The sequence below is a fragment of the Phodopus roborovskii genome, unplaced genomic scaffold (genome assembly GCF_943737965.1).
Source record: "Phodopus roborovskii unplaced genomic scaffold, PHOROB, whole genome shotgun sequence".
Classification (NCBI taxonomy): Eukaryota; Metazoa; Chordata; class Mammalia; order Rodentia; family Cricetidae; genus Phodopus; species Phodopus roborovskii.
Window position 1 is genome coordinate 1,636,000 of NW_026126460.1, and position 27,697 is coordinate 1,663,696.

Here is a 27,697-nt window from a genome sequence, read left to right on the forward strand (position 1 = left end):
AAAAAAAGCTAAACAATACCATGTGGTGTTCTACTCAGTCCAACAAGCAGTCCAAGAGGTGATGACACCTTCGGATTATGAGTTCAGCTGACACAGAAGTGCAACACCCCGTCCAATCCAGTGCTCCTTGGGCTGGTCAGAGGGGAGAATCATAGCAATCACAAAATTGGTGGAGTGGCCTGTGGTAGACAGCGTGCCCCTCCTCTCACTTGTCTTGTAAAGTGGAGCAACATAACTCGGCCGCTTGGGGATGTCTAACTTCTTACAGGGCTTTAGCCACATCTGGAAGAAAGTACAAACACCTGTTACGTCAGAGCCATTACACTGGCACGTACTTCAGCTACCATGATAGTCCCAGGGTAAGGGGACATCTGAAAGTCTGTGCCCCAGATAGATGTCGTCAGCAGGGAAGTGGTTGCTCAAATACAGAGTCCTGAGTCCCTTGGAACCAGTCTATAACATGAAAAGAAAACCAGCTTGCCTTTGTTAAAACTTGCCCACTCATGTTTATTTTAGCTATAATTTGGCTTGCATGAGTTTATTGGGCTAGCCTGGGAAATGTTATCATTTCTATAGAAAAAAATATATTTAGTGAACTTTAAATTACGATCCATATTTATGTTGGAGCTGCCTGTGGTTTTCAGCAGTTTGTATGTAAAATATTCTTACAGTAAACAGAGTCCATGTATAAGATACTGCATTGTGCCATAATAAAGACACTAATACTTAAAAACATATCACCCACTGTTTGCCAAATGCTTCTTGGTTCCCTGAGGTGATTTCTGGTGCTTTTAATTATAAAACCAAGTTTGATATGTTTTCAAAGAGATGTGCCACTATTTATACTCAGAATCATATGACTATTTAAAAATAATAACAAAATTCTGAAGAGATGGGGGGGGGGCGAAAGCTATCTGACTAAGTCACCATAAATACTATGGATAATATGCATACTGTGCTGTGTCTAACAGCTGTGAGGCCAGGCAAGATGGCTCAATAGAGGAAGGTAGTGATTCACCTGCCCCTCCACTAAAAAAGACTGTAGAGCTGCAGCTAGAGTTGAATGACCTTAGTAAAAAAACTGGAATTCAGTGTCAGAAAACAAAACCCCTGTAGAATCCAGATCTGGGTCAGCAGCAAGGCAAGAAGAAAACAGCCCACCTGCTGTCCAGTGCCACAGCTCTGGGAGGGGGTCACCTCCAGCAAATGCCCAGTGCAGACAAGCACTGAAGTTCCCAGGTCCTTCCAGGTGTAAGGTCTAAAGAGATAGAGGCCGGAAATCCACACGCTTCGGCTTCACCCTCAGGAGACCCCCAGGGTGCTATAGCCAGCCCAAGAAGGGACCTGTTTGACTGGATTGCTCTAAGGGTCAAAAGCCTTGACTTATTCCCATGTCTGGAACCCACACCATTCTCTACCACATTAGCTCAGCAGGAGAACTGCTCACCAGGCAAACTGAAATTACTACATGGTGGTGAACAGGTATGCTGCAGAGGGAGCCTAGGGTCCCCTCCACGAGAACCAGGGTATCAAGGAGCCTGTCTGTGTTGTGGCTTGATGCTCTAGAAGGGTGAAGAAGATGCCACTGCCTCCTTGCCCACATGGTTTCAGTCAAATCATCCCAGTGTCCCAGAGGCACAGCCCAGGCAAGTCTCAAGAAACTAGACAGTGCTGCTATGACAATGCACATGAAAGAAACGGGGAGAATGAAATCCTTATGGTTAACATGCCCTCAGGATACACAGCCGAAGGGATACCTAAAAACTGCCCAACACATATTCCTGCTTACCTTCCTGGGAGAAGGACTTTGCTTGACCTCAGCCATGGCCCACTGATAGTCACTGGTGGGCACTATGGCTGGAACAGTCTAGAAAAAAAGCTTTCATAGCCACAGAAATACTTCTCTGTCCTTTGGGATGCATAGCTTGGGACCCACCAGAGGAGAGGGAGCTAACTGAGGTCCAACTGCTGGGTATGTACATCCCACTGTACTTGTCCTTACTTGTCTGGCCACACTGTGCTAACAAAGGAGGGTAGATGCTACAGAGGGTAAGGGGGAATGCTCTGTCTGTCCCTGTGAAGCAACTGGACCCATACAGTGTCTAATCAAAAGACAGTGCTCAGACCCATCATTGGAGTAGCCAAGACTAGAGCCCCATCAATGAATGAGAAATATCCCCTCCTATACAAGAACCATATAGGGTGCACTCCATTCATTCTGCTACCTACTTCACATCTGCTTAAACTGTTAGGTGTCCCACTGGGGTCTTACTCTTAAGTATGTGCTTTGCCCAAACTGAACAAACTACAAGATTATGCTGCAGTACCCAGCTGTAAATAAACTCAGCATAGCATAATAAACTGACACCACAAGACACATCTTTAAGAGAAAGTCATATTCTAGGAAAGCTATCCCATATAAATGGTAGAGATACAACTTTCAATAGATGTACAGCTTTCAACCTATAAAAACAAGAAGTAGTTTAGATATATTAAACTAATAACTTCTTTAAAAAAAAAAAAAAAACTCCCTAGTAACAGATTCCAAAGATACTGCAGGTGAGGTGGTACCTCACAGATTCAAAAGAAAGAAGGCTGGGGTGTGGATGAGTTGACAGTGTTTGCCTAGCATGCGTAAAACTCTGGGTTCAATCCTCAATGCCCACACAAAGCCGGGCATGGTAGTAAAGACCTAGAATCCCAACATTTGGAAGATGGAGGTAGGAGACTCAGAAATTCAAAGTCACCCTCAGCATTGAGTTCAAGGCCACCCTTGAGCTCTGTATGAAACCCTGCATCAAAACAAAAATGACAATGAGATCCAAGAAGACACACATAAAAAACCAAATTAGGAAGACAATGCAGATATGAACAAGGAAGTACTGGAGCAAAGATAGGAGGATTGCTGTGAGTTCAAGGCTACCCTGGACTACAGATTAAGATCATCTTTCAAATTCAAAGAAATTGCAGCTGCAAGTCTCTAAGCCAGACTCATTTAAGCAGATATACTAAGAATATTGGTCTTTCAGAAAAACACACTCGTTTAAAAAAAATAAAATAAAAGGAAAGAGAATAAGACAGAATGCAAGATTACAGGATCTTTGTGGCATGACTAAAAGATCAAATGCCTGCATAATTGGAGAAAAAAAGACTGAGGACACAGTAAAACCTACCCAATGAAGTAAGAGTAGAAAGCTTTCCTAGTCTTTGTGAAAACACATGGATTCATGTAGAGGAAGTCTTAGATCCCCAAATAATCATGGCCAGAAAAGATTCTCATAAACATTATAGTCAATGCCAAAAGTATAATACACAGTGTGTGTGTGTGTGTGTGTGTGTGTGTGTGTGTGTGTGTGTGTGTGTGTGTGTTATGTGCCCATACGTACAGCTGTACATGCCTAGAAGGGCCAAGAAAGATGTTAGACATCTTCCTCTATCATGTTCCACTTCAGTTTTTGAAGCAAGGTCTGTCATTTGGCCTTGAAGCTCACTGCAGGCTGGCCTGCAAGCTTCTGGATCTGTGTGCCTCCATCCCTCAACATGGTTGCAGGTGTGTGCCATACCTGAGGTTTTACCTAGATGCTAGGATTTGAACTCAGGTCTTCTTGTTTTCACAAGCGTTCTTAACCAAGAAGCCATCTCATCACTCCCAGGTTTTAAAAACCTGCAAGGAGAAAGCACCAAATCACACTGAAGGGCAGCCCTAGTAAACTACCAACAGAATTCTCAGCAGAAACTCGACAGCTCAGACAACATGACATGAACACATTTGAGTCTTAAGAAAATGTTTGCCAGTCAAGCTTCCTATATCCAACAAGGCTGTCCTTTAGAATTTTCAGAACACAGTCCAAGAATCATGTGAGGAGAATTCCAGGTGCTTGTGAGAAAACTGCAAGAAAACAAGAGTCTTGTGACCTCAGTTTCTTCAAAACACAGAATTGTTCTTGGAATGTGTTTTCATGTTCCTCCCAGATGCGGTAGATAGGCGTGAGCTTACTTCAGATAGTTCATTACAACTGACTATTGTTATTTGTTTATGTGCCTTCATGGATAAACATGCCTTGCCATGTGCAGCTTGCCCTTGTGATCGTACACTATACCTCAGAGTATAAATTGTCTGATGCTCTGATTAAAGTTGGTGGTTGCATGAAACTTTAGTCCACCTCATTTACCAGCTCCATTCTCTCAGTTCCCACTGCCAATAGAGCGGCAAACAAGAATGAAGAAGCTAAAAGACCTTCCTAGATAAATATACACTAAGATCATTTATGACCACAAGACCAACCTTACTAAAGATGCTTTCAAAAGAACCCTATATCCAGAAGTAAAAGAAAAACAGTCATCATGAGCACATAAAGTATAAATTCCACTGGAAGAGCAGGTACACAAATGAGAAGTCTAAAACATCAAAGTATCAATACATTAAATCATCAAACCACAGGGATGAATATAAATAAGGCAGGAAGAACCAAATGGTACTCCAAACAGAAGGAAATAGAAACCATGACAGGCACATCACACCTTTTTAGGACTCTGAATGTGGCCTTAATTCTTCAGTTAAATGATACAGATTGTTGGATGAATTAAAAACCAGACCCAAAATATGTTGCCCAAGAAAAACTCACCTCAACCCAAAAGATACACAGACTTAAATGAAAAGGTGGAAAATGATATCCCAAGCAAACAGTTCAAAGCCAAGAATGAGTAGTTACATATGACAAAGTAGACTTTTAAGACTAATAATGAGACAAAGGTCACTACGTAACAATCAGGGAACTAGTTCATCAAGAAGATTATTATTTATTAATATATGTGCATATACTAACAATACACAATATTATGTGCGTTGGTGTTTTGCCTGCTTCCGTGTGGGTATTTGGAATTGAACCCAGGTCCTCTAGAAGAGCAGTCAGTGCTCTCAATCACTGAGATTTCTCTCTAGCAAATTTTACTTTTATGTTGTACCCAATTTTTTCAAACAACACTACTAACAAAAAGGGAGCATAGGCTTCAGTACAACAATAACAGGGGATATCAGTACCCCATGCTCACTAATGGATAATCATCCAGATGAAGCATCTACACAGGAAAATCAGAGTTAATCTACACAGCAGGTAAAAAGACTTCATACTTATAGAACAGTCTACCCCAATATAGCTAGGATGAGGAACACAGCTTGGGGAAAAACATATATATATGTACATATATTTATAATGCATCCTTTCCACACAAATGTATGTATCGTGTGTATAAATATATATATATATACATATATATACACACACACATATATATAACCTATATACACAAATATAGGAAATAGATGAAGATAGATGATAGATAGATAAATGGTAGATAGAAAGATGATTGATGCCATAAAGAATAAAAGAATCATTCACAACCAAGTGGTCACTGGAACCAGAGAACTACAGCTTACGTGAAGTAAGGCAGGTGTTAGGAGAATCAGCGGGACACTCTCCACCATATGCAGAAGCTTGAGAAGCAACAAGGAAACTGAATGAAGAGGTGACTAGGGATCAGAGACTGTGTTACTGAGAGAGTGACAAGAATAGAAGAAAAGCAGGAGGATATGTCAAGGTACAATATATGGATATATGGAGATATCCGTGAACACTAATGTCTGTATGCTATGTGCTAACAGTTATAATTTTCCCGTTATTAAAACACTTAAAATATAGCATAGTTCCATTCCTCTATGAGCTACAATAGACCTGCATTCTTTTTAGTCATTAGGCTAGTTTCTAGAATATTAGCATGCAATTTATTGTAGAACACAGCCAGTCTTCAGAACAATGCCAGCTGGCCTTTCACTTATAAGGACAAAGAACAAACTATAACCATAAGCATCTTTTAGAATTTGACCAAATTAATTTATCTCATAGTAATGAGTAGTCCCTGAGGTACATGACTTCACCTCCCCCTGTTCAGAACACTCCTTAGGTCCTTAGGTCAAAACTCAATGACATGAAGAAGCCAGTGACTAAGACCCAGGGGTATCCACCCCTCTCAAATCATTGTGGGATCCATGTTATGGAGGGGCACAAACTGTTTTTGCAACTTAACTACAACTTAGCTCTCAAAATATTTTCAGCTTGGATGTACTTCATGTTAAGCAAAGAATGGATTCTTTTAATGAGAATTTTTACTTCGCATTGACTTCTTTGTTTAGAAGAACAATTATCCATTTGTACACATACTCCTTCCATTCCCTGAAAGCTAATAGTAATGTCCTCATAAAGGAAAAGAACTGCAACCCCAGTCAACTCCTGAAGTGGCACACATTTCAGTTTTGGAGTCTTACGTCCTAAACCTTCTCTGCCCAGTATATCTTTGTAGTGAGATATTCACCTTGTCGGCATCTGTGGCGTAGACCACACCCATTGGGGGTGCAGACAGGGCCAGACGTGACCTGGGGGCTCAGAGAATCTCTTGCTTTCAGCACTGGGACAGGAGTACATCCGGGGGCATCCTTGGGACCAGGAACCTGCTGGTGTTCATCTGTCTATGTTGTGAGTTATTTCTCCCTGAATAATCCTCTATTCAGCCTATTTGTTTCTCCTGATACTTATTAAACATCAATATATCTTGGTTCCCACAGAGGTGTATCTAGATGAAACTCTCAGGTTTGGACCAGCCTAGCCCTTTGCAGCTGCTTCGGTCACTTTTCACCTGTCTCTGAGCTGCTTACAGAATCCTACAATTGATGTGACTCTGATAGTTTATGTTTTATCACAGCATCCTGGATGTGCTCTCCAAATAGTATATAAATCTACTTAGTCATGATGCAGCTACACAAAGAAACTGCTACATACCATTGCTCCTCACCATTTATGAATTCTTTACTTGTAAGTTTCATGAAGCACCAAAATTCATTTCTCCTCCTAAAAGCATCCTTGGCTATGCTTTTGTGGGAAGTTCTTCATGGTCTAATTAGTGATCAGTTGTTAATATTCTTGTGCTGGTTTGTTACCATATTACCATACTATTGTTTAAAATAACTCACTGGCAAAAGGTTGCAGAACAGTACAATGTTCCTAAGTGCAAGAAGACTGAGGGATGAGCACCCAGTGGGAATCACAGGGCTACTAACTGAGTCAATGCCAATGAATCAAAATGAGTTTCCTTTACACAGAAACAGTGTAACACTATGTACCAATCAACCAACAAATATGCTGAAACTGCAGACCCTCAATCCAGAATCCCACCAAAAACAAATGTACTCAGCAATCCAGCACTGAGAGCAGCTTTGTAGAGTAAAATCACCATGAGCATCAACAAACTGTGTGTGCGTATATCCAAATGCATACACACGTGTCCTTAGCAAATACTGACCACAGGGACTGTGTCATAGAGAACTTTAGGGTGTGATTCTGCAAGTTTCTTGATCTTTCTGTTCCAGGAAGCTCCATCCAGAAACAATCCATGGATGTAAACACCTAAATGACAAAGAAAGAAGTTAACCTTCAAAAATGCATCCTGACCAAGTACCAAATCTGCAATTGCTCTTTGGGGGAACCAGGCCAGCACACGGTGCCAGCCACGGCTCCTCAGGTTCCCTCCCCTGTGCCTCCATTTCTACTAGCCAGTGCTTTCAGTTAATGACTGAGTCACCTCGATGGAACTAGCAACTCGGGTAACAGGAATCTTAGGTGATATGCCTAGAACAGCCAACATTAACCCTTAAATGAACTGATGGCTTCCTATGTTAAGTGTGACATTTTGTTATTGATTTACTTATTTACCTTCTGAGACAGGGTCTCAAGGTAGCCAGGCTGGCCAAAGCTCTCAATACTCCTGACTCAGCTTCCCAGGTGCTAGTGTTACATGTGTGTAAACACACTGGACACACTTCTCACTGTTCTACTCTTGGGTAAGCAAGGAAAGCCTGGCTTGCACAATGAGAAAACCAGAGGTAGGTACATATTACAGTATCTAAAAGGAGAAAGGCCAAAGGGGGAGGTGGGGTTTGGGAGGGAACTTAGGTTCCAGCCACAGCTATACTTAATAGTCTCTATGACCCTCCTCCTGGGGTTCCATGAGAAAGGGAAAATCCCATCTTCCCAGGTCACCCTGTGAACTCTTCTTTGTTTAGGTAATTTTGAAGTAGGATGAAATAAGTTGGAATGCAGATATCCCAGTACATTTTCTGGTTTAAAAAAAAAAAAAACAAAGTTTATTGCATACAAAATAAAATTCATAATTAACAAATATCTGTCCTCAATGTTGTTATGCTGGGGTGGACACATTGATAGAGTGAATTGCTTAGCAGATGGCCAATGCTTACTGGGCAATTTTGGAACACCAAGTAATCTGTACGAATCATTAGGTAAATTGTGTTTTACATTCTACTTCACCACTCTCAAGATAACTCTGAATTTTTAGTGCCTGATAACCTCTATTCCCCCTCAATATTCATTTATCAACAGGCAGATGCTGGCTGGGGAAAAGGAAAATAAAGGATTCTGTATAATCTCTACACTCAGTGTATCCACTTCCACAGTTTGAGTGTAGACATTTAGCTAGTTCAAAAAACTTCATGCAGTGTTTTCATAACTTAAATCTTTAGCTGGGTCCAAAATTGTATGGAGACATTAGTTCCACTCAGATGTCAGCTGGAATGCCACTTTTTATCTTGTGTCAGGAGGACATTGAACAAAGTTAGGAGGAAAAACTCTGGGCTCCTGAATGAAGAATCAACCACAATTTCATCAAGAGATTTTCTGTAAGATATGCTCTGTTTTCACACTTCTCCCTGAAGTGCTCAGTTACTAGGCTGGGAAGAAAGCAGTTGAGCATGAGGCCAGAGGCCTGCACTTAAGTCTTATCTTGGACCAATGCTACCTTGAGTCCTTGAGAAAGTTATTTAGCCTCCCTGAGCCCAAGGTTCTGCTTGTACTTAACAAAAACGGTCTAGTGCCTATGCTATAGGGTTATTGCAAATATTAATATAAAGGATGGGCAGTTTCCATGGCACAGACTTGGAACAGAGCACTGTTCCACTACACTGGAGTAGAGGCCCTTTCTTTGACTCTCCTTTACTCAAAGCTCTTTAGCTTTCCCCCACATTCTTTGGAACAAATATCTGTCCTTCTTGGCATGTTCCTCAATCTGTCTAGATATACTGAATTTTATGAGGGGAGGGGTTCGGGCTATTTTTTTTTTTTTTTTTTTAGAATAGTAACCTGTGTGAAGGGATTGTTTTTAAAGTTTATAAAATAAAGGAAATAAAAATGAAACAACGTAGCAGAGAGTTGTTAAACTTCTGAGACTCAGCAATGTGTGCATACCACATGCATTAATAACAAGGGATTCTAAACAAACAGGTTGATGACCTGTTAGGCATCTGCTCCTGGGGAAAGTGTGATTAGTTATAACGTAGCATGTGTTCCATTGTTGTGATTCCCTGTGTGCTCATTGTCCCTAAAGATGTTTCTGCAGTTCAATATTGGAATAAAAGGGGGACTAAAATCTTGGGCTAGCTTCCATGAGCTTGTGGTGAGTTTTAGTTCTCTGATGTCTTAGGACTTCCACAGCATCATTTGCTGCTCGAGACTGAGGAAGGAAGGGTGAAGTCAGGTAAGGTGACAGCTCTGCATTTGTATTCTCACAGGAGAGACAACAAAAGGAAACATGCAAATAACTGTGGAACAGGCCAGTGTCATCTACTTCCAGAGAAGAGTCAACAAGAGAAGGAAGACATTTAATAAACTGGCACACAAGGCCAGACAAATGGGGGTGGTGGCAAAGGCAGGGGAGATTTAATGGAGAGTATGTGGATGTGGGGGGGGGCAGGAGAGTCAAAGGATTCTGGCTGGATGGTGGTGTTATTTATTGGAATTAATTCTAGGGGATACAAAAGTAGAGATGGCATATTGGTAGTTATGGGCACAGCTCTCTGTACCACAGAGGAGGCATCTAACAAGGAGATGCTCAAACATATAAAAATGGATTAGGTCACCTGGGAAGAAGACGAATTAGTAAACAGAAATTGTTCAAGGACTTTGTCCTTGGAGACTCCAATAGCTGAAGGAGCATAAGCTAGCAAGCAACATAAATCCAGACAATAGGGGAAAGAAAAGCAGCAGACCATGTCCTAGAAACAAAGGGAGGAAAGTGTGTCTCGGAAGACAAACATGGCAAAAGGAATGGCTGAGACGTTGATATGAAGACAAAGGGGATTCAACTGGATTTGTCAGCATGGAAACATCAGTAACTCTGAAGAGAATGGCACCTTTGGAGAAGAGAGGACGGAAAGCAGCAGCAAGCACAGCTGAGAACTCAGATCACACGCAAAGCCAGGCTCCTGAGATATTTCACTATTAGAAAGCAGGGATACAGGACAGCAATGGGTACCAAGACAATGGAAAAGTTCACCGATTGCGTCTAAGACGAGAGATGCCAGAGCAGGCTGTGTGCGCTTCTGAGTCTGTTGATTCTGGAGAGAGAAGGCACCAGTAAAGAAACAAGGTTCTAGAGGAGAAAGGAAAGGGGAGGGGGCATGGATTCCCAGGGGACACACATGTGCACAGGCTCACAAACTTGGTGGTGCCAATAGCTGTTTTCTTAGCCTGGTACTTTACACGAGGATGAGGCGAGAAAGGAAGGCATTGTGCAGCTAGAGCACAAGTCTTCATTTTCAGAGTGGGAAGGCAAGTTTCCTAGGGCACAGCATAAGGATGGCTTCACATCACCAAAATCTTTGGCTGTGTGACTGGTCAAAAGTGAAACCATTTGTCACAGTAAAGTAAGGTGATTATTCCACACTGTTGTGGCTGTATCTCACACTTGTATCAGTGTCTCACACTTGACTCTAAACTGGAACTAGAGCCTAGGTCATCTGGCTCTCTGCATGTGGGTGACAGTTGCGTAGCTTGGTCTTTTGCGGGGCCCCTTGCAGTGGGACCAGGACCTCGCATGAGTACATGAGATGGTTCTTTGTAACTTATTTCCTATGGTGGGATGCCTTGCCCAGCCTTGGTGCAAGGGGAGAGAGGGAAAGATTGGTCCTATATCAACTTGATGTGCCAGGCTTTGTTGGGGGGGGGCTTATCCCCTCTGAATGGAGATGGAGGAGAAGGAGGGGAGTAGAAGGGAGGTGGGTGAGGGAATGGGAGGAGAGGAGGGTGTAAAGCTGTAGTTGGTATGTTAAATAAATTAAAAAAATAATAAAGGTCTAGGCTGATGCTTGATCTGTAGTGCCTAGCAGTGGGCCAGCGATGACCAATAAAGCATAGTTGCCTGTGACACATTGGCTGAAGCAGTCACTGAGAAAGTGATGCCGTTCATTTGAAGTCAGCACCATTTGGTAAAATCCAGTCCTTTAAAAAAAAAATGTAGTATTTATCTAAAGTAGTAGCCTTGTCCAACTGCATTTACATTTTGTTTATTTTGTGTTTATTTATGTTTATTACACTTTACTTATTTTGCTTGTGTGAGTGTATGCAAGCACACCAAGGCACACATGGAAGTCAGAGGAGAGCTAGCGGGATTCAGTACCATCCACCGTGGGATTGACTTAGGTTGTCAGGCTTGGCAAAAAGTATCCATTCTCACTGAGCCAGTCTGATGGCCCCACTATATTTACAATAAAATGTCACAGCAACTGTAAAGTATTTAAAAGACAACCAACCAGGAAACAGAATCTTCATAATCACCCTCCCAATCTTCAAATGTTTCTAGGTCCTCAACCCTCAGGCAAGAGTGATTGCTGCTCAAGCTTTTAACCACCTGTGCACAGATTCCAGCATCCATGAAAAAAAAGCCAGGTGTGGCTTATGTGTGTACCTAATAACCCCAGCACTCTAGGGGGGTGGAGACAACAGGATCCCTGGGGTTCATGGGAGGTCATCCTAGTACCAGGTTCAGTGAGAGACCCTGTCTCAAAGGAATAAGGCAAAGAATGATGAGTAGGACGTTCATCATCCTCTGGCTTCCAGAGGCATTTGCACACAGGTGTGTGCTTAGAACACACTCACATATACCTTCCTCTCTCCGTGTCTGCCTGCCTGCCTGTCTGTCTGTCTGTCTGTCTGTCTGTCTGTCTGTCTAATACACACATACATACAATGTTACCATTACCTGTAATTATCAGACACAGGTTAGGAATGATTAGCCTGTGTACTGCTCATTTTTTTATTACTTCAACTATGTAAAGTTTCTAATTTTCTCAGTTTGGGAGAAAAACATAGTGCAAGGAAAGTGTACCTTTAATCCAGATTCATCTACTCAATCCGTTTTCTCCACTGTTTGCTTATGATTTGTTTCTGTGTATTATGCACATGATTGCTTTTTGAAAGCTGAGAAGATAAGCAAAAATGCTATGCCTTTGTCCATTGCACAGACAATGAGCCAGTTCCTTTTGCCGCTGTACTTACCATCCTCAGGAGCAGTTTTATATTCTTTGTCATCCATCACTTCATAGTCAAACCCAAGAAGATCAATTGGGATGGTGAATTTTCTGGCATAGTTCTGCTGGGCACCAGTTAGGAAGGCTTGTGTGAAGAAGAAGCCAGAAAGCCAGAAGACAGGCGGAGGGCCAACTTCGTACCATTGCTATGGTAGATCCAGACAAAAGTAACAGATTTCATACAGATTTCTAATACAACGTCAATGCAATGCATCTCCAAATATGTATATTACCATTCAAACAAATTAGCTAATGGGATTCAATGAATATAAAGGCACATTCTCAAGATTTCAAAATCTGACTTGTCATCTCCATCACTCTAGCTTAGGAATTGCAATGTGCTAATGCAGACGTAGGTGTCTGTTTTTTATATGTCCAGTGGTTTCACCTGAAGTCCTACATACCACTGTGAACTAAAATTCATTGTTACTAAGTGTATCACATTACACAGATAGATTTCCCTAAAGCTGGTCACATGGAAATATTTTCATCTTTCTAATTAATTAGTTATTACTATAAGGTAGAATATTCTTTTGGAAGTTTCTCTTCCTACTTTACATACCATGAAATCCAACATACAAAAGCAACATGCAACAACACAAACAAGCAGGGTGGTGAATGCTTTTGTTCTTTAGAAATACAATGACACCATAATTCTGTATTTACTTCCCAAGCTTTGATGATGAGCTGTTGAATAGCAAGTGACTGAGTAGCAAACTATAAAAGCATTCTGAAGAAATGAATTCACTCTTTACTCAACTCAAGAAGAACAAACAGTTCAACCTCAGCTTTCAGGAGCTATCTTAGTCCTTTAGTAACTGACTCTGGTACATCAAAGGGACTGAACTATGAAAGGGAAGTTGTTCATTTTATTCCTGCAGAAACTTCCTGAGTGTTTTTGTTTTGATTAGAGACTTCTTTGCCTGGAAGTCATTATGTAGTCCAAATTGTTGTAGCATAGGCTGGCCTTGAATTTATGGGTGATCCTCCTGCTTCATGCACAAAAGTGCTGACATTTAATGTGTGGGCTACAATGCTCAACTTCTCCATAGTTTCATGTCATATAGTAGTATCTGTGTTTTTTCTTTTTAATTGATTCTTTTGATATATAATGAAGCATCAACTGGCAGATAACTAGGAGTCAGGATTCTACCCATTAAACATACTCAGGAAAAGTAACCATTGAAGTCACTGCTGTCGTGGACCAAGATGGCAGAGCTGGACGGTTGTCGGGTAATGTCGAAACAGCTCCTCTCTTTACAAACTTGCTGGCTTCCTAAGAAGCTTTGTTATAGGGCTCTATCACAGAAAGTCAACATGGCCAAAGTTTCTCCCTCCAAAGCATGTCATATGCTTAAATGTCACATATCACAAACCTCCTACTTAAGATGTAGAATACACACACACACACACACACACACACACACACACACACACACTATTGCATAGAAGTCATTCATTATTGCCTGGAATATGAAGGACTGTAGAGAGCCTATCTCCACTCAGCATTCTGATGAAGAAAATTAACCCAGGGGAGACTGGATAGCAGTGTTCATATGGATGAACTCACCTGCAGGAATTTTAGTCTTGCAAGGAAGTCATTCACATAGCTTCCAAGTGGCTTAAGGCTGGGATAAGATTTACCCATCCACATTCCTGGAATTTTGACATTCAGAATGCTACTGACCACTTCCTCCAGCTCTGTAGACATTACAACAAGCCCCTGAAACACAACAGACCTTGGTGAAATCAGCACCGGCCATCCTAGGCAGCCTGTTTCTTCACATTGTCTTTGTTAATAAAGGTAAGGTTTCTTTGGATTCGCGAGGAAAGCATAGAGTTTCTCAAACCTTCCTTAGAAAAGGAGTAATGGTTTTTCTAACCAAATTTTAGTTGAAAATCCTAACTATTTGGTAGCTACTGAATCACTGTCTACCTTTCATTTAAACATTTAATTGGGGTGGCTTGCATTTTCAAAGGTTTAGTCCACTATCATTATGATGTGACATGGTAGTATATAGGCAGATATGGTACTGGAGAAGTAGCCAAGTGTCCTACATCTTGACTTGCAGGCAAAGGAAGTGCTCTGTCTCGCTGGGCATGGGTTGAGCATCTACAATACCTCAAAGCCTGCCTCTACACTGATACACTTCCTACAACAAGACTACACCTACTCCAACATGGCCACACCTCCTAATAGTGCCATTCTCTTTGGAGGCCATTTCTTTCAAGCCACCACAGTGTGTGTGTATGAAACATGTTCCCCAATTTTTAACATGGTGATATGTTGATTCATGATTTAATGAAAGTTATGTTTATTTTTCCACATTTGTTTTTTAATATTTGAGATTAATTAATCACATAATTGGTCCCTTTCCTTTCTACCCTCTAAACCCTGCTCTTTTAAATCCATAGCCTCTTTCTCTTTTCATTATTTGTTGTTACAAGTATATACAAGTATATACGTGCCCAGCCTGTATAATGTATTCTGTATGTATGTTTTTAGGTATTTGTACTCTTTATGTTTAATTTTACCATTAATTTTTCCTCTAAGTAGTACATTGTTAAATGTTATATTGAATTTATAAATATATGGAAATTGCATACTAGTTTTTTGTTAATTTCTAAATTATCTCATGGTCAGAAAATATACTCTAATGATATCAAGTCTTTTAATTGAACTGGGCTATGTATTTTTACATGGTAAATATTTCTAGGTACATATATGAATTTGGATAATATATTATACTATCATTAGACTCAGTGTCTAGTACCACATCATATCATTTTATAAATGGGTTGTCCAATACTTTCATCCCCCATCCTTCCCCCTCCCTTCTTCCTCTTCTCCTCTTCAACTTTAGATTTTAAATTTCTTTCTCCTGGTATTGGATTTATACTATCATTTCCTTGGCTATTCTGTTAACTGCACCCCATAAATTCTGACAAGCAATTTCTTTTATATATTATTTCAACTTTGAAATGTATAATATGATTTTCAAAGTTGGGTTGTTTTGCCACATTAAGGAAATATTTAGAGAACAGTTAGAGATAGATGACTTCAAAAAAGGAAACTAACACATTTGTAGCTGCTGTAGGGGACAGTGAATAGGAGAAATTGACTCCAAAATAAACTATGCTCATCAGTGCTACCAAAACATCTGAGCTAATTTATCAATCTTACTTGATGGGAGATGCCATTATTTATATATGTTTCTCATACTGGATAATAATAAAGCACTGTTGGCCAATAGGAAAGGAAGATAGGAGGGACTAGAAGACAAGGAGGAAATAGGAAGTAGTAAGGAGGAGTCAGCATGGAGAGACCGGGGAGACCAGACGCCTGCCTCACTCCCCGGTAAGTAGACCACGTGGAAATACATAGAAATGGGTTAATACTTAAGACAGAGCTAGCCGATAAGAAACTAGTAACATGCCAACAGTGTAATAACAAATACAGAGTCTCTGTGTGTTATTTGGGGCTGGCGCGGCGGCAGGACAAGGCCAGGCGGCGGGAGGAAAAACCCGTACTCCTTACACTTATTTCTGACTACAATCAACATATTACAGACAAAGTTACAACCACGCTGACCTCCATTTAACAATAATGTCTTTACTGACTCACGAAGCACTAGAGAATAACATGATCATATTTCTTGATTTTCTCCCTCAATCCCCCTTCCCCCTTCTAGACCTTATATTTGCTGAAGCTAAACATTTGGGAGTTGTCCCTCAATCCTCTTTTTCTCAGTCCTACAAAAACTTTCAGTTATCCTAATGCTACAAGACAGCCATTTCTCTTCACCTCAATGCTACTGACACAGCTTGGATACCTCACCCAGGTTCTCTTCCGCTGGTTCCCTACTTCCCTTCCTGGCAGCAGCAGAAGTAAGCTTCAAAATATATGAAATATCACTATTGCCTGAAAACTCCTAATGCCTCTGTATTTCAAAACAAAATTCAAGATCCTAGCCATGGCTAACAAGGCCATCATGTACCCGGTCATGGCCCCTCCTCCCCCACACACCCATGCTCATCCCATTCTAGACCCACCAGACTTCCCCCGGTGCTTCTTGTCCATGCCATATTGGTAGTGCTTGTTGGCTGCTACTGTTTTAACATCTGCATAAATGCTCTTCCCTTAATAATCCATACATTCTTCTTTAATATCATTTAGGCCTCTATCCTCAGAAGGGTCTGCCCGAGCCTGTCTCCAACAACTCAGCATTTACAACTCTACTGACTTAGCCTGTTTTATTTATCTAATGAATTTTTCACTTTATTATATGTGGGCCTAGAGAGATGGCTCTGCGCTGAAGAGTGCTTACTGTTGGGGCAGAGGGCAGGAGCTTGGATTCCTCCATCTGTAACCTCCAGCTTCCAGGGATCCTATGCCTGCTTCTGGCCTTCAGGGGCACCTGTGTGCATGCACGCACACACACGCACACACACACACACACACACACACACGCACATGCACACATGAGCACACATGCACACACACACAGACACACACAGACACACATGCACATGCACACATGAGCGCACACGCACATGCACACACACACAGACACACTCATGAGCACACATGCACACACACAGACACACACATGAGCACACATGCACATACATAATTTCAAATAAAATAAATCTTTAAAAATTATGTTTATATTTGTTTAATGTTTTCCTTGTCTCTATTGCTAACTTGAAAGCTTGTTCTCCTTATGGCTTAGCACAATGTCTCCCTAGCATGCTCCTTTCCAGTATGCTGTGCTATCTAGCACACTCTTTATTAACTGTTATTCCCAGAATTCTACAGTCTAATCAAGAGCAGGGGCTGGTTTTCTACACATGGCATCAAGAATAGTGCTTGTCAGTGCCTGTCACTAATAACCGTTTGCTGAGTTGATAGAAATGTGATGTTTAGTGATTCTTTTTCTCATGTCATCTTACCTTGATTGCCTTTTGAATATTAATGCATGATTCTCTTATGGTTATCAGCAACTTGTTGAACCGTCCCATCTCCTGGACAAGGACAGTGTTCATGCTCTGAGTGTAGGTTGTGGGGTATCTCCTCATTGCAGACTCCACATCAAAGTTGTTTGGAAGTTTGCCCAGGATGTCACCAGCAACTTCGTTTACTACTTCATCTGATGACTTTGTTCCAGAGCCTGATGAACGAGACTGAAGAACCCAAACTGTTACATACATCCTCATAAAGGTCAAAGGGTAGCCAAGAGGGGAAAACTGCAAAGCAAATCTAAGAAGGAATTATTTATTCCATTGATGATTCTTCTTCATACAAGGGTTATGGAAATGTATGAGCCACAGGGGATGAAGTTCTGAGGGAAGATGATTGTGAGGCAGGAGGAGGAAGGGCATGTGATATGTTCAGAAAAGCAGGACCTCACAGAAACATCTGTATGTTCCTGGTACCCACTGAAGCTCGACCAAGCATCTGGGCAGTGCCAAACCTTAAAACCCATGAGAGAGGAGAAAATGTGACTATCTTGAGAGTGCTTGCCACAAAATCTATTTGCCAATGTCTGATGTACACCAGTTGCCAGAAGCAGGGATACAGGTTTCTCCCTGAACCTGTAGGGCAAATGAAATAAGCTTGACTCCTCTAGGAGGCTCAGAGTTATGGAGAAAGTACAGGCATTAGTGATTGTCATTGGAAGCCAGGAAGGAGCATCCGATGTAATTTGGGCCTCCTATGTTTATAGTGGCATCTTGTAAATGAATTTATATTTTCTGGAAAGGCTTTTAAAGAAAACAAATACACTCCTGGGGTCCGCCAGGGGAGAATGAGCACTATTAAAATATACTTAACTAGCGCACATTTTTCCAGCTCAAGAAAACTGAGTTTAGTCTCCCTATTTTACAATTCCTGGTTTCTTTACAATTAATATTAAACATTCTAATCTGTGAACACTATTTTTTTTCCTTAAATTTTTACCTACCTGTCACACATCCTTAGAGGAGATTATAAAATCAGACAATAAAACAATTAAATGTTGGAAAGTTTTAATTGCCTGCTAGTAAAAAGAAATTAAGAACTGTAAAGAAATAAGAACTATGCCCATAAAACAATGATTTTTTTTTACATTCCTAAGGTATTTAGTTTACATTTAACATTTAAAACAATAGAAGAAAAAAGGTACTGAATGCTGGGCCCAAACTAATGGAATGTCTTTTTTTTCATTTTACTTCATTTACAGAATACTTTGAGTTTTGCATTTTGAGCCACATTTAAAGTAGTACAAACAGATTTTAAAAAATCATTCATTTTCTATCGAGAGCTGTGCCCCCCTAAACCACACCAAACACAAACCCTACCAAAACGACACAAGCACACAAACCACACCTATACCCAACTGCAAGTGTCAGAGGAATATTTCAGGGACTCTGACATCCTTGTTAATCCAGGAAAGTCACACCATTGTTGGTGCAAGCTTTGTAGAGCAGTGTTGATGGGAGGCACCAAGAGCTGCAGGGGTGCTGTTCATTTGTTAAGTGTTTAGCTTGGCTTTCCATTCCCACTCCCTTTCCTTAGCAATTCCACAGCTTTCTCAGGTTTACGCTCCTCTCCTTTGCCCCCACATTGGCAACTGAAACTGTGGTCTTCTATGGGCTAGACAAACACATACTGCTAAGCTACACCTCGGCCTCCAGCCCACCCTCCATTTTTAACTATTTATTCTGAAGCAAGAGAGAAGCCAGAGAAATGGCTTGCCAGCTAAGAGTGCTTGCTGCTCTTGCAGAGGACTCATACTCAGTTTCCAGCACCAGGTTGGGAGGCCCACAACTGCCTGTAATTCCAACTGGGCATCTGATTCCATCTTGTGACCTCTGCAGGTACCCGCAGATACATGCACCAAACAATGCATACTCAAAAAGCAGGGTGCATGGCTCACTGATTTGCCCAAACAGGCCTTGAATTTGAGATTGTCCTGCTTTGGTCTCCCAAATGCTAGCATTACAAATGTGAATCAACTCGCCTGATTTGGGGCTGTCTTCCTTTTACTGAGTAAAGATGTGTGTAATATATCCTAAAAGAGACCTTGCAGAATTTAGCCTTTTCAGAGAGCCTCCAGCATATTGGTTTTATAATTTTTCTTCTTGAAATAGAGTATGACCATTAAGCATAAACAAAAGATCATTGCAAAAATTATACTCTCAACTCTGCTGTCTGCCTCTTCTATTTTTCTCTGATATGTTTTAGGCAGGGACATTAGAGCAAAAGTCTTGTCATCGATAACTAGCTCACAGGGCTCTGCAGTGTTGGTCTCTGCCTGAGTTGTGACTCAAAAGCTACTGCCTACCCATTATAAGAGTCACACGCAGGAACAACATCTGAGTTCAGGGATGTTGAAATCCACTGTTTAAATCACATACCAAACCATTTGTTTGGTTCTGAGTCATTTTCTGTTAGAATGAGCACTGTTCTATGGGTTCTGCAGTGTGACACACATCATACATGACAAGCAGGACAGACTGACTCATGACTGTTCACACATAACAGATTTTCTCGTCATCATCGTGAGAGATGGGCATTAAAAGCTGTCTTTGTTCTTTTTGCCTTACTAGAAAATGGCATACTAACAGAAATTAGAAGTGCAGGTTTTGTGGACATGCCTGCTTATAATAACACACCCCACATCCTCCTGATTCTGGGCCTTTTCAGCATCTTAGGTCTGACCCAGCCACAGAATCTGAAGGGGAGTACAAGATAGCATCTTAGAACGGGCTCTGGAACCAGTGAGGGTCAGACTGCTTAGCTTTAAGTCTGGCCTTGAAACTGGACTACCCAATATTGGTCAAACTACTTAATCTTTTTGTGTCTCAGTTTCCTAGCTACAAAATAGGAAAAGCAATGGGCAGTCATTCCCTGGTTCCCTGTGTACTGCATGTCATATGCAAAGTTCTCAAAGCAGTGCTAGCAAGGGCCAGCAACCACAGGAACAGGAACCACCACCATTTCACTCGGAGAAACCATAAAAACACCTGAATTCAGCATTGGAAAATCTGCCTAACTAAACAATTGTGCATCCTTTTTTATTGCATTTCATTTAATCTCTGTGGGAACTCCTGGCATCCACATTAATTTGCTTTCAAAAATGACAAACACGCGAGGTTCTCAGGTTCTCCTCTAAAGAGAGAATGTCTCTGGCTGGACTCAGGATTAACAACTGTTTAATGCACTGGCTGCTGCCCACACTTTCCATTCCCTTCTACCCACCCTGCGCACATCACACCAGCAGGGCTTCACGCCCTTCAGTGCCTCCCACCCATCAACTGTTTAAGTTCACTTTGCAATATTGCTTTCACCTACTTAAGCATTATGTTAGCTAATAAAATAGCGTAAAAGGATTTTCTTTTTACGTAAACTAGGTGAAATGTCTTGGGATGTTAAAGATGAATCATAAAATAGGCAACTTTAGGAGACTAGAAAATGAAACAGGTAAAATTGTACACAGATCCTGCTCCCAAACTGCTTCCCAGGTATCTTTAAAATGATGGTTGCCACTTAAAAGACATGAAATGGGTCCACTTTGCAATATTGCTATCACCTACTTAAGCATTATGTTATCTAATAAAATAGTGTAAAAGGAATTTTTTTCTTTTTTTTTTTTTTACTTTAACTAGGTGAAATGTCCTGGGACTATTAAAGATGAATCATAAAATAGGCAACTTTAGGAGACTAGAAAATGAAACAGGTAAAATTGTACACAGATTCTGCTCCCAAACTGCTTCTCAGGTATCTTTAAAATGATGGTTGCCACCTAAAAGACATGAAAGGGATCTAACACATTCTTTGTTTGGGGCGAGGCTTAGGCATATCAACAAAACAAACTGGAATTCCTGGAAGCAAGAGACTAAGAGAGACGCTTTTGTTCGGAAACAAGACTGATGAAAAGAAAATGCCAGATGCCCATATTCTCTATGCTGAAGTCCATAATTAAGGGATTATGTGGGTTTTTTCCCCTTTTGCTTTGAGAACTCCTTCACTTTGACAGAGCTTTGTCAGGAGGCTTTGCTGGATTGGGGTGGGGGGAGGGTGCAGACAGATCCCCGCTGGCTCCAGCTTAGGGGGCTCACAACACACACCTGGGTAAGGAGTATGTTATCAAACAACAGCTGTGTCTCCGATTGATCCTTAGTGATGTCGGCGTTGGCATTCATTCCAAAGATTTCTGGAGATGGGGTCAGTGGCAGAGTCTTTGTGTATTCGATGTAGCTTTTATGCTGCAAAGGCGTAGGGCAAGAAATCATCGGGAGGTTAGATGACAATTATGAGGTAGGACTTGGGAGAGAATGAGCTTGTGGGACTGCACACTGAATGTTTTCCCTTCTTTCAGCCCAGGCAGGGGACTAATGACAACATGGGCAACTTTTAAGAAAAAGGTAATGTGCTATTCAACTAAAGCATATTACTATTATTAATGAGGAAAGAGATTTCTGGTAACAAAACTTAGAAACTTGCCCTAGCAATGACAACGGGAGATAGACACTTGGGCAAGGATGATGCATCAGTTCTAAGAATGTCTTTGCTGAAGGCCAGAACTCCAGAAGAGAGCTCTGTGTCCATCTCCTTGTTGTTGCTTAGAACCAAGCACCTCTGTGAGGACTTACTGAAACCCAGAGGAGGCAGCTAGACTCCTTAGGTTTGGACAAACTAGACCCAGCAGCTCACCTCCTTTCCCTTTCCTCAACTCCATTGCAGCACAAGCACTTTAATTAGCCCCCAGACTAAGAGCTCTATTCCCAGGGCCTCTATGCTACTTGATCCTTTCTTTGCTTCCTATCTCCCTCCCTGTCCATAGCCCTTCTTAAGGCCCAACCTATGAATACATTTTAAAAACTCCCTAAAAGCAAGAAAAGTCTAGGACACCATAAGAGAACTCACTGAATCAACTAACCTGGGCTCCCAGAGGTATACAGAGACTAGACCAACAACCAGGGAGCCTGCATGGGCTGACCTAGGTACCCTGTACATATTTACATTAATGTAGTTTGCTCTTCTTAGGGGACTCCTAGCAGTGGGAACCAGGTCTCTATCCAACTCCTTTACTGGCTTTTGGGACCCTACTCTTCATACTGGGTTGTTTTGCCCAGCTTTAATACATGGGGAGGTGCTTAGTTTTACTACAACTTGATATGCATATATAATCATAAACATAAATGGATGGAGGTTTCATCACTAATAGTTTTATGATGTGGGCCTGTTACATACATGTTCTTTGTTAACACTTGACAAATCATTATTATTGGTCTTATTGTCCGCAACATCAGCCCTAGTTAGATGATGAGTGGAGTTAGCAAGTGATTTTGTACGTGTCTCATGAATGTGGTCAAGGCATGTTATCTGACCTTAGGAACCAAATGAGAAATGACTGGCACATGCTGCAAAGCCTTTGAAAGAAACTGTGCTATTATTCTGAAGGCGGTGCATGAGGCTGGAAGGTAGAGCAGAAAAGAACAGTGGCTGTGGACCACAAGTGGTCCCCTGCCTTGTACTCTGGAGGCTTTTGACAGGTCAATCAAGCTTAGTCAGTCTGCTTCCTTGTTTGTGAAGGGATAAAAGAAGGGCACTGGTGGCACACGCCTTTAGTCCCAGCTCTTGGGAGGCAGAGGGAGGTAGCTCTCTGTGAGATGAAGGACAGCCTGGTCTACAGAGCTAGTCCCAGGACAGGCTCCAAAGCAAACAGAGGAACCCTGTCTCAAAAAACAAAAGAATGATGCAGTATTATTTGATGCTGCAGTGAGATAACAACTTAGCACTAACTACAAAAAAAAAAAAAAACCTGAGATATAAACATTAATTATTGCTGCTAATATTTTATGACCCCCCATCACAGGTATATTCATTTTAATTGTGACAAAGTCTTTTAACCCAAACACCAAGCTTATGCTGACAAGATTTAAGATCACTAAGGGAACTATCCCACATCACAGTGGCACAGGAAAACTCCTAACTCCCTTTGCACATGGTGCGTGCACTGTTCCTAGACAACGTAAAAAAACAAGACAAGGATGGACAGCAAAATTAGAAAGTCTGGTGGGAAACCACCTGTGAAAACTATGCTATTAATACCCATGAGTTTTGTGTTTCTTAAAGGGGGCATACTTACATCACCAGGAGGAGGGATAAAATAGAGGCCACTCGAGTCAAATTTGTAGTCTGGATTTTCTACTAACTCAGGGCAGAAGAATTTGTTCAGAATGCTGCGCAGTGTGCGCCGGTCCCAATCGTCAGTCACCCGGCCTCCGTAATTGCATTCCCCAGTCATGTACCGCAGAGCATCATAAGGCAGTTCCTAAGTTGGAGAGCAGCAGTCACCAGCCAGTTAAGAGATACCAGTGGCACATGGTGTGGGGTGGTGTCTGTGTTTGGTTACCATCATCAAGCTAAGCATCTTCCTAAAAGTTCTCAGTAACACAAGCTCCTTTTCTATGCTAATCACTGAACTTTTCCCCAGGACCTTCCTCTTCTTGCCTTAGTTCACTTCCATTTAGCTGGTACTGAGACTTAAAATTCCTGTACTCGGTTGTGATTTATTATGCATCAATATAATTTAAATAAATAATAGTTTTCAAATGCTAGTGAAGGTCTTCATTGTCGCATATACTTACTAACATTTGTTGTAACACAAGTCCAGACCTTTCCTTCTCTCTCCATCTCTTAATATCTAAACCATTTTGATCCTTTCTCTTCTATGGGTATTGTATGTCTGGCATCTTCCCCATTGTAGTTCAATTCTTAGCATTGCCTGCCTGGTCTCCCAGCTTACTTTTCTGTGGTTCCCATTTGGTGACTAACATCGAAGGGGCAGAAGTGCAGGCAGCATCAAGGCAATGGTGGGAGCATGTTTGCTTCTCTGCCTCTGAGGATGCTCCGGGCTCCCTGGCTTTTGGTAACTCCAGGTGTTTCTTGCCTTTTGACAGCTTAACTTGATCATGCTTCCCACTTCACAAAGCTGTCTTCCCATGTGTGCACAGTACCTGTCTAATTGGACATCTTTTAAGCATGGCCTCAGCTTTTAGTTTCTATAGATATTTGTAGCGCCTTGAAATAACAATGGCCCTTATAGGCTCACATACTTGAGCTTAGTCACCAGGAAGTGGATCTTATGATAGCATCACGTGTGGCCTTGCTTGAGGAAGTGTGTCATTGGGAGAGGGCTTTGAGGTTTCAAAAGCCCATGCCAAACCCAATCTCTTTCTCTGCCTCTTTGCTTGCAATTTAGGATGTAGCTCTTAGCTACTGCTCCAGCCTCTGAAACTGTAAGCAAACCCTAACTAAATGCTTTCATTTGTAAGAGTTGCCATGGTCATGGTGCCACTTCACAGCAATAGAACAGTTCCTAAGGCAATATGACTTTTCATGTTGACCAAGTTCCTCTCCCTACCTAGTTTGCTGAGAGTATATATTTTTTTAAAATCACTAATGAATGGGGAATGTTTTAAAATGATGTTTTCTGTATCTACTGATATGGTCATGTGTTTTAAATTCTCTTTATCATGTTCATATAGTGGGTTTGATTTTTTTAAGTGCTACACCAAACTTGCATACTTATATATTTTAATTAGCTTCTCACTATAGATTATATTTTAAGGTAGACTATATTATCCAGATACTCAAATTGCTACCTACAAATGTTCCTCACTGGTTTTTACAATTATTTTAGCTCAGATACATCCTCCTCTGGCACTGTATTTTATCTCTATTATTAGCTCCTTTCTTTTTGTAGGTGTTACTATAAGAAAACCATCAAATTCATGATTCATTTGAATATTTCTGCCACTTGTGCCCTCCATCTTTTATGGAAATAGAATTGAACCTTCCCCATTTACAAGCCTATATTAAAAGAATGAAAATGTTGTTTTTTATGTTCTATCGATAGACTTAATTAAAGACATCTAGCTAAATTTGAATAAGGTTCTGCCAAAATTCAGACAACTTGTCTTAGGCTGGGACAGTTCCCTAGTCTTACAAGCTCATACAGTAATTTACAAGACAGTTTTCAAAGTTTCAAACTTATTTAAATCCAGTTCACAACAGTAAATCCCATCATGCCCAACATGGGCTGTCACGCAGAGAGGGAGAAAGCAAGAGGAAGAAAGAGAGAAAGTGAGGGGGATGAGAGTGGACTTGAGGGGAGAGGAAAGGCAGGGGAGGGAAGGAGGAAGGGAGGTTGAATACCTCAAGTTCAAGGCTTGCCTGGCCTACAGAGTAAGTACAAGATTAGCCTAGAAAAGGAGATCAAATAGTGCCTCATGGGAGAAATGAAAGGAAAACATTGGTGTGGTAATGGATATCTTTAACCCCAGTATTTTGTAGGCTGAGGCAGGAGAATTGCCCTGAGTTCCAGGCCAGTTAGGGCCACATACTGAGACCCTATCTTAAAATGGAAACAAAGCAATAGCAATAGCCCCAGAGAGAATCAGAACAGTGAAGGGCGATGTGAGCCTGGTGTAATGTGATATTAGGCTTTCTGGCCTTCTCACAGAATCTATTATTTAAATGGTTTTAAGTAGTTTATTTCTAGACAAATAGTCAAGACTCAAAAATAAAAATTTCACTTCACAAAAAATAAATTCATGCTCCAGAAAACAAAACAAAACAAACAAACAAACAAAATACTGATCATCCTCCTACCCCACCCCATCTCAAGCCTGGCTGACTAGCGGTCTTTTCATAGTAAATACAACATCATTACTTTTCAGAGCTCCACAGGTGGCTATGTGCCAAAATAAAGGACAAAGCCCAGGCTCTTTGGAAACAAACTGGCATCCTAACTACCCCCTAAAGCAGTTATAATTTCCTGCTATAATCAAGTACTACTTAATGGGCTGTTGGGAACTCCCTTGCAGTTTATTTTATCAGAGCAGAATTAATCAGAAGTCCCGGCACCAACAATTGTAACATGATAAAGAGTAAAAAGGTAACGTCCTTGCTGTGATGTTTATGGTACCTCATACTGGTTCAGGAACATGTGGAGTTGCTGCACACTGATTCTTAGATCTGTCTCATTGAATTCATATGGAATATTCCACCCCAGGGGTCCAAATTTTCGTCTCTCTTGTACCAAAGCATGAAAGAAACAGAGGCCGTAAAGCAATTTCTTGAATTCATCCTGAAACGAGAAGTTGTCCTGTGACGTTATTTTTCTGTGAACATTGCATTAGACTTGATATATTTCTAAATTCATATAATTAAATTACTTTGCTTGTAAATAGTATTCAGCTATTTTTATCACCCAAATAAATAAAACACAAGTGTATTGCTACAGGTACATCAAGTAAAAATCTGCCCATTCATACTCAAGTCCAATCAGCACACACAGCTCTGTACACTAGGTTTCTAGGAAACAAAGCAAATCCATCTAATTTGAATTTTACAGGATTTTTTTTTGGGGGGGGGGGTTGAGGAGGGACGTGTTTCCAGCTAAAGCAACCCAACAACTATGAACTCTCAGGCCACTGTGAAGAAATTTCAAAATAGACAATTTGAAGAAAACAGGCAGTTGTAAAAACCTTTAAGAATACTGGGAGTCATCAACAGAGGTTGAGGTACAGCTGCGGAGTTTCTTCAGACCAAGTCACTCTATGCTGGGAGTCTGTTTGAACCCTTCCTCTCTGGTGAAGGGCATGGGGAGACAGTCATCCTCACTAGCAAGAAATCAATGGGCCGTCAGGGTTGACACAACAGCTGGGGACTGTGGGAAAGGACAGAACTCAGACCTGAAAAAGAGCAATCCATTGCCACAGAGTAGACAGAGGGAAATGCCAGCAGTTGGTCAACCAGATGGGAAAACCCAGCAGGTAAGGGATGCTGGAGAAGACAACTTGTACCATGTGGTGAAAAAACCTGATAGTAAGAGCCTGTCTGAAGGGCACACAGGAGAGCCAGAAATATAAGAGGACAGATGGGGCAGGCAGGGGAGGAAGGAGTGTACTGTTTAAACCCGTGCCAGACCAAAGCATTCCCAGCTGATACCAAGAATGTCTGCCCCTTCCTATCTCAAAGCCATTCTGAAGTGAATGGCACCAACAGCTGCCAGCTGCGTCACTTGTGGGTTATGAAAAGGAGGATGCCAACTCCATCCTCTCCCCCTGACAGTGTGCAATCTACCAACCAGGGACACTGGGTTAGAGTCTGGAGAATCTAAAGGCCACATTTTTAATAACCATGTAGTTGTTATTAACATATTGTATTATACTTCCCAATTTCTAAATCAGGCTCACCTTGCAACTGAAGTAATT

General features: G+C 41.3%; 1 protein-coding gene across 1 annotated transcript in view; it reads right to left on the reverse strand.

Moving 5' to 3' along the window:
• Positions 1-23: 23 nt before the first annotated feature.
• The window catches only part of Dnah7 (dynein axonemal heavy chain 7), a 201,071-nt gene continuing 173,397 nt past the window's right edge, over positions 24-27,697 (reverse strand). Inside the window, exons 54-61 of the mRNA XM_051190199.1 lie at positions 26,407-26,568; positions 23,563-23,748; positions 21,539-21,676; positions 17,381-17,611; positions 13,998-14,150; positions 12,396-12,573; positions 7,354-7,457; positions 24-282 (exon numbers count right to left, since the gene is read on the reverse strand). Of these exons, the coding sequence (XP_051046156.1) occupies positions 76-282; positions 7,354-7,457; positions 12,396-12,573; positions 13,998-14,150; positions 17,381-17,611; positions 21,539-21,676; positions 23,563-23,748; positions 26,407-26,568 (1,359 nt within the window). The 3' untranslated portion in view covers positions 24-75. The remainder of the gene's footprint in view (positions 283-7,353; positions 7,458-12,395; positions 12,574-13,997; positions 14,151-17,380; positions 17,612-21,538; positions 21,677-23,562; positions 23,749-26,406; positions 26,569-27,697) is intronic.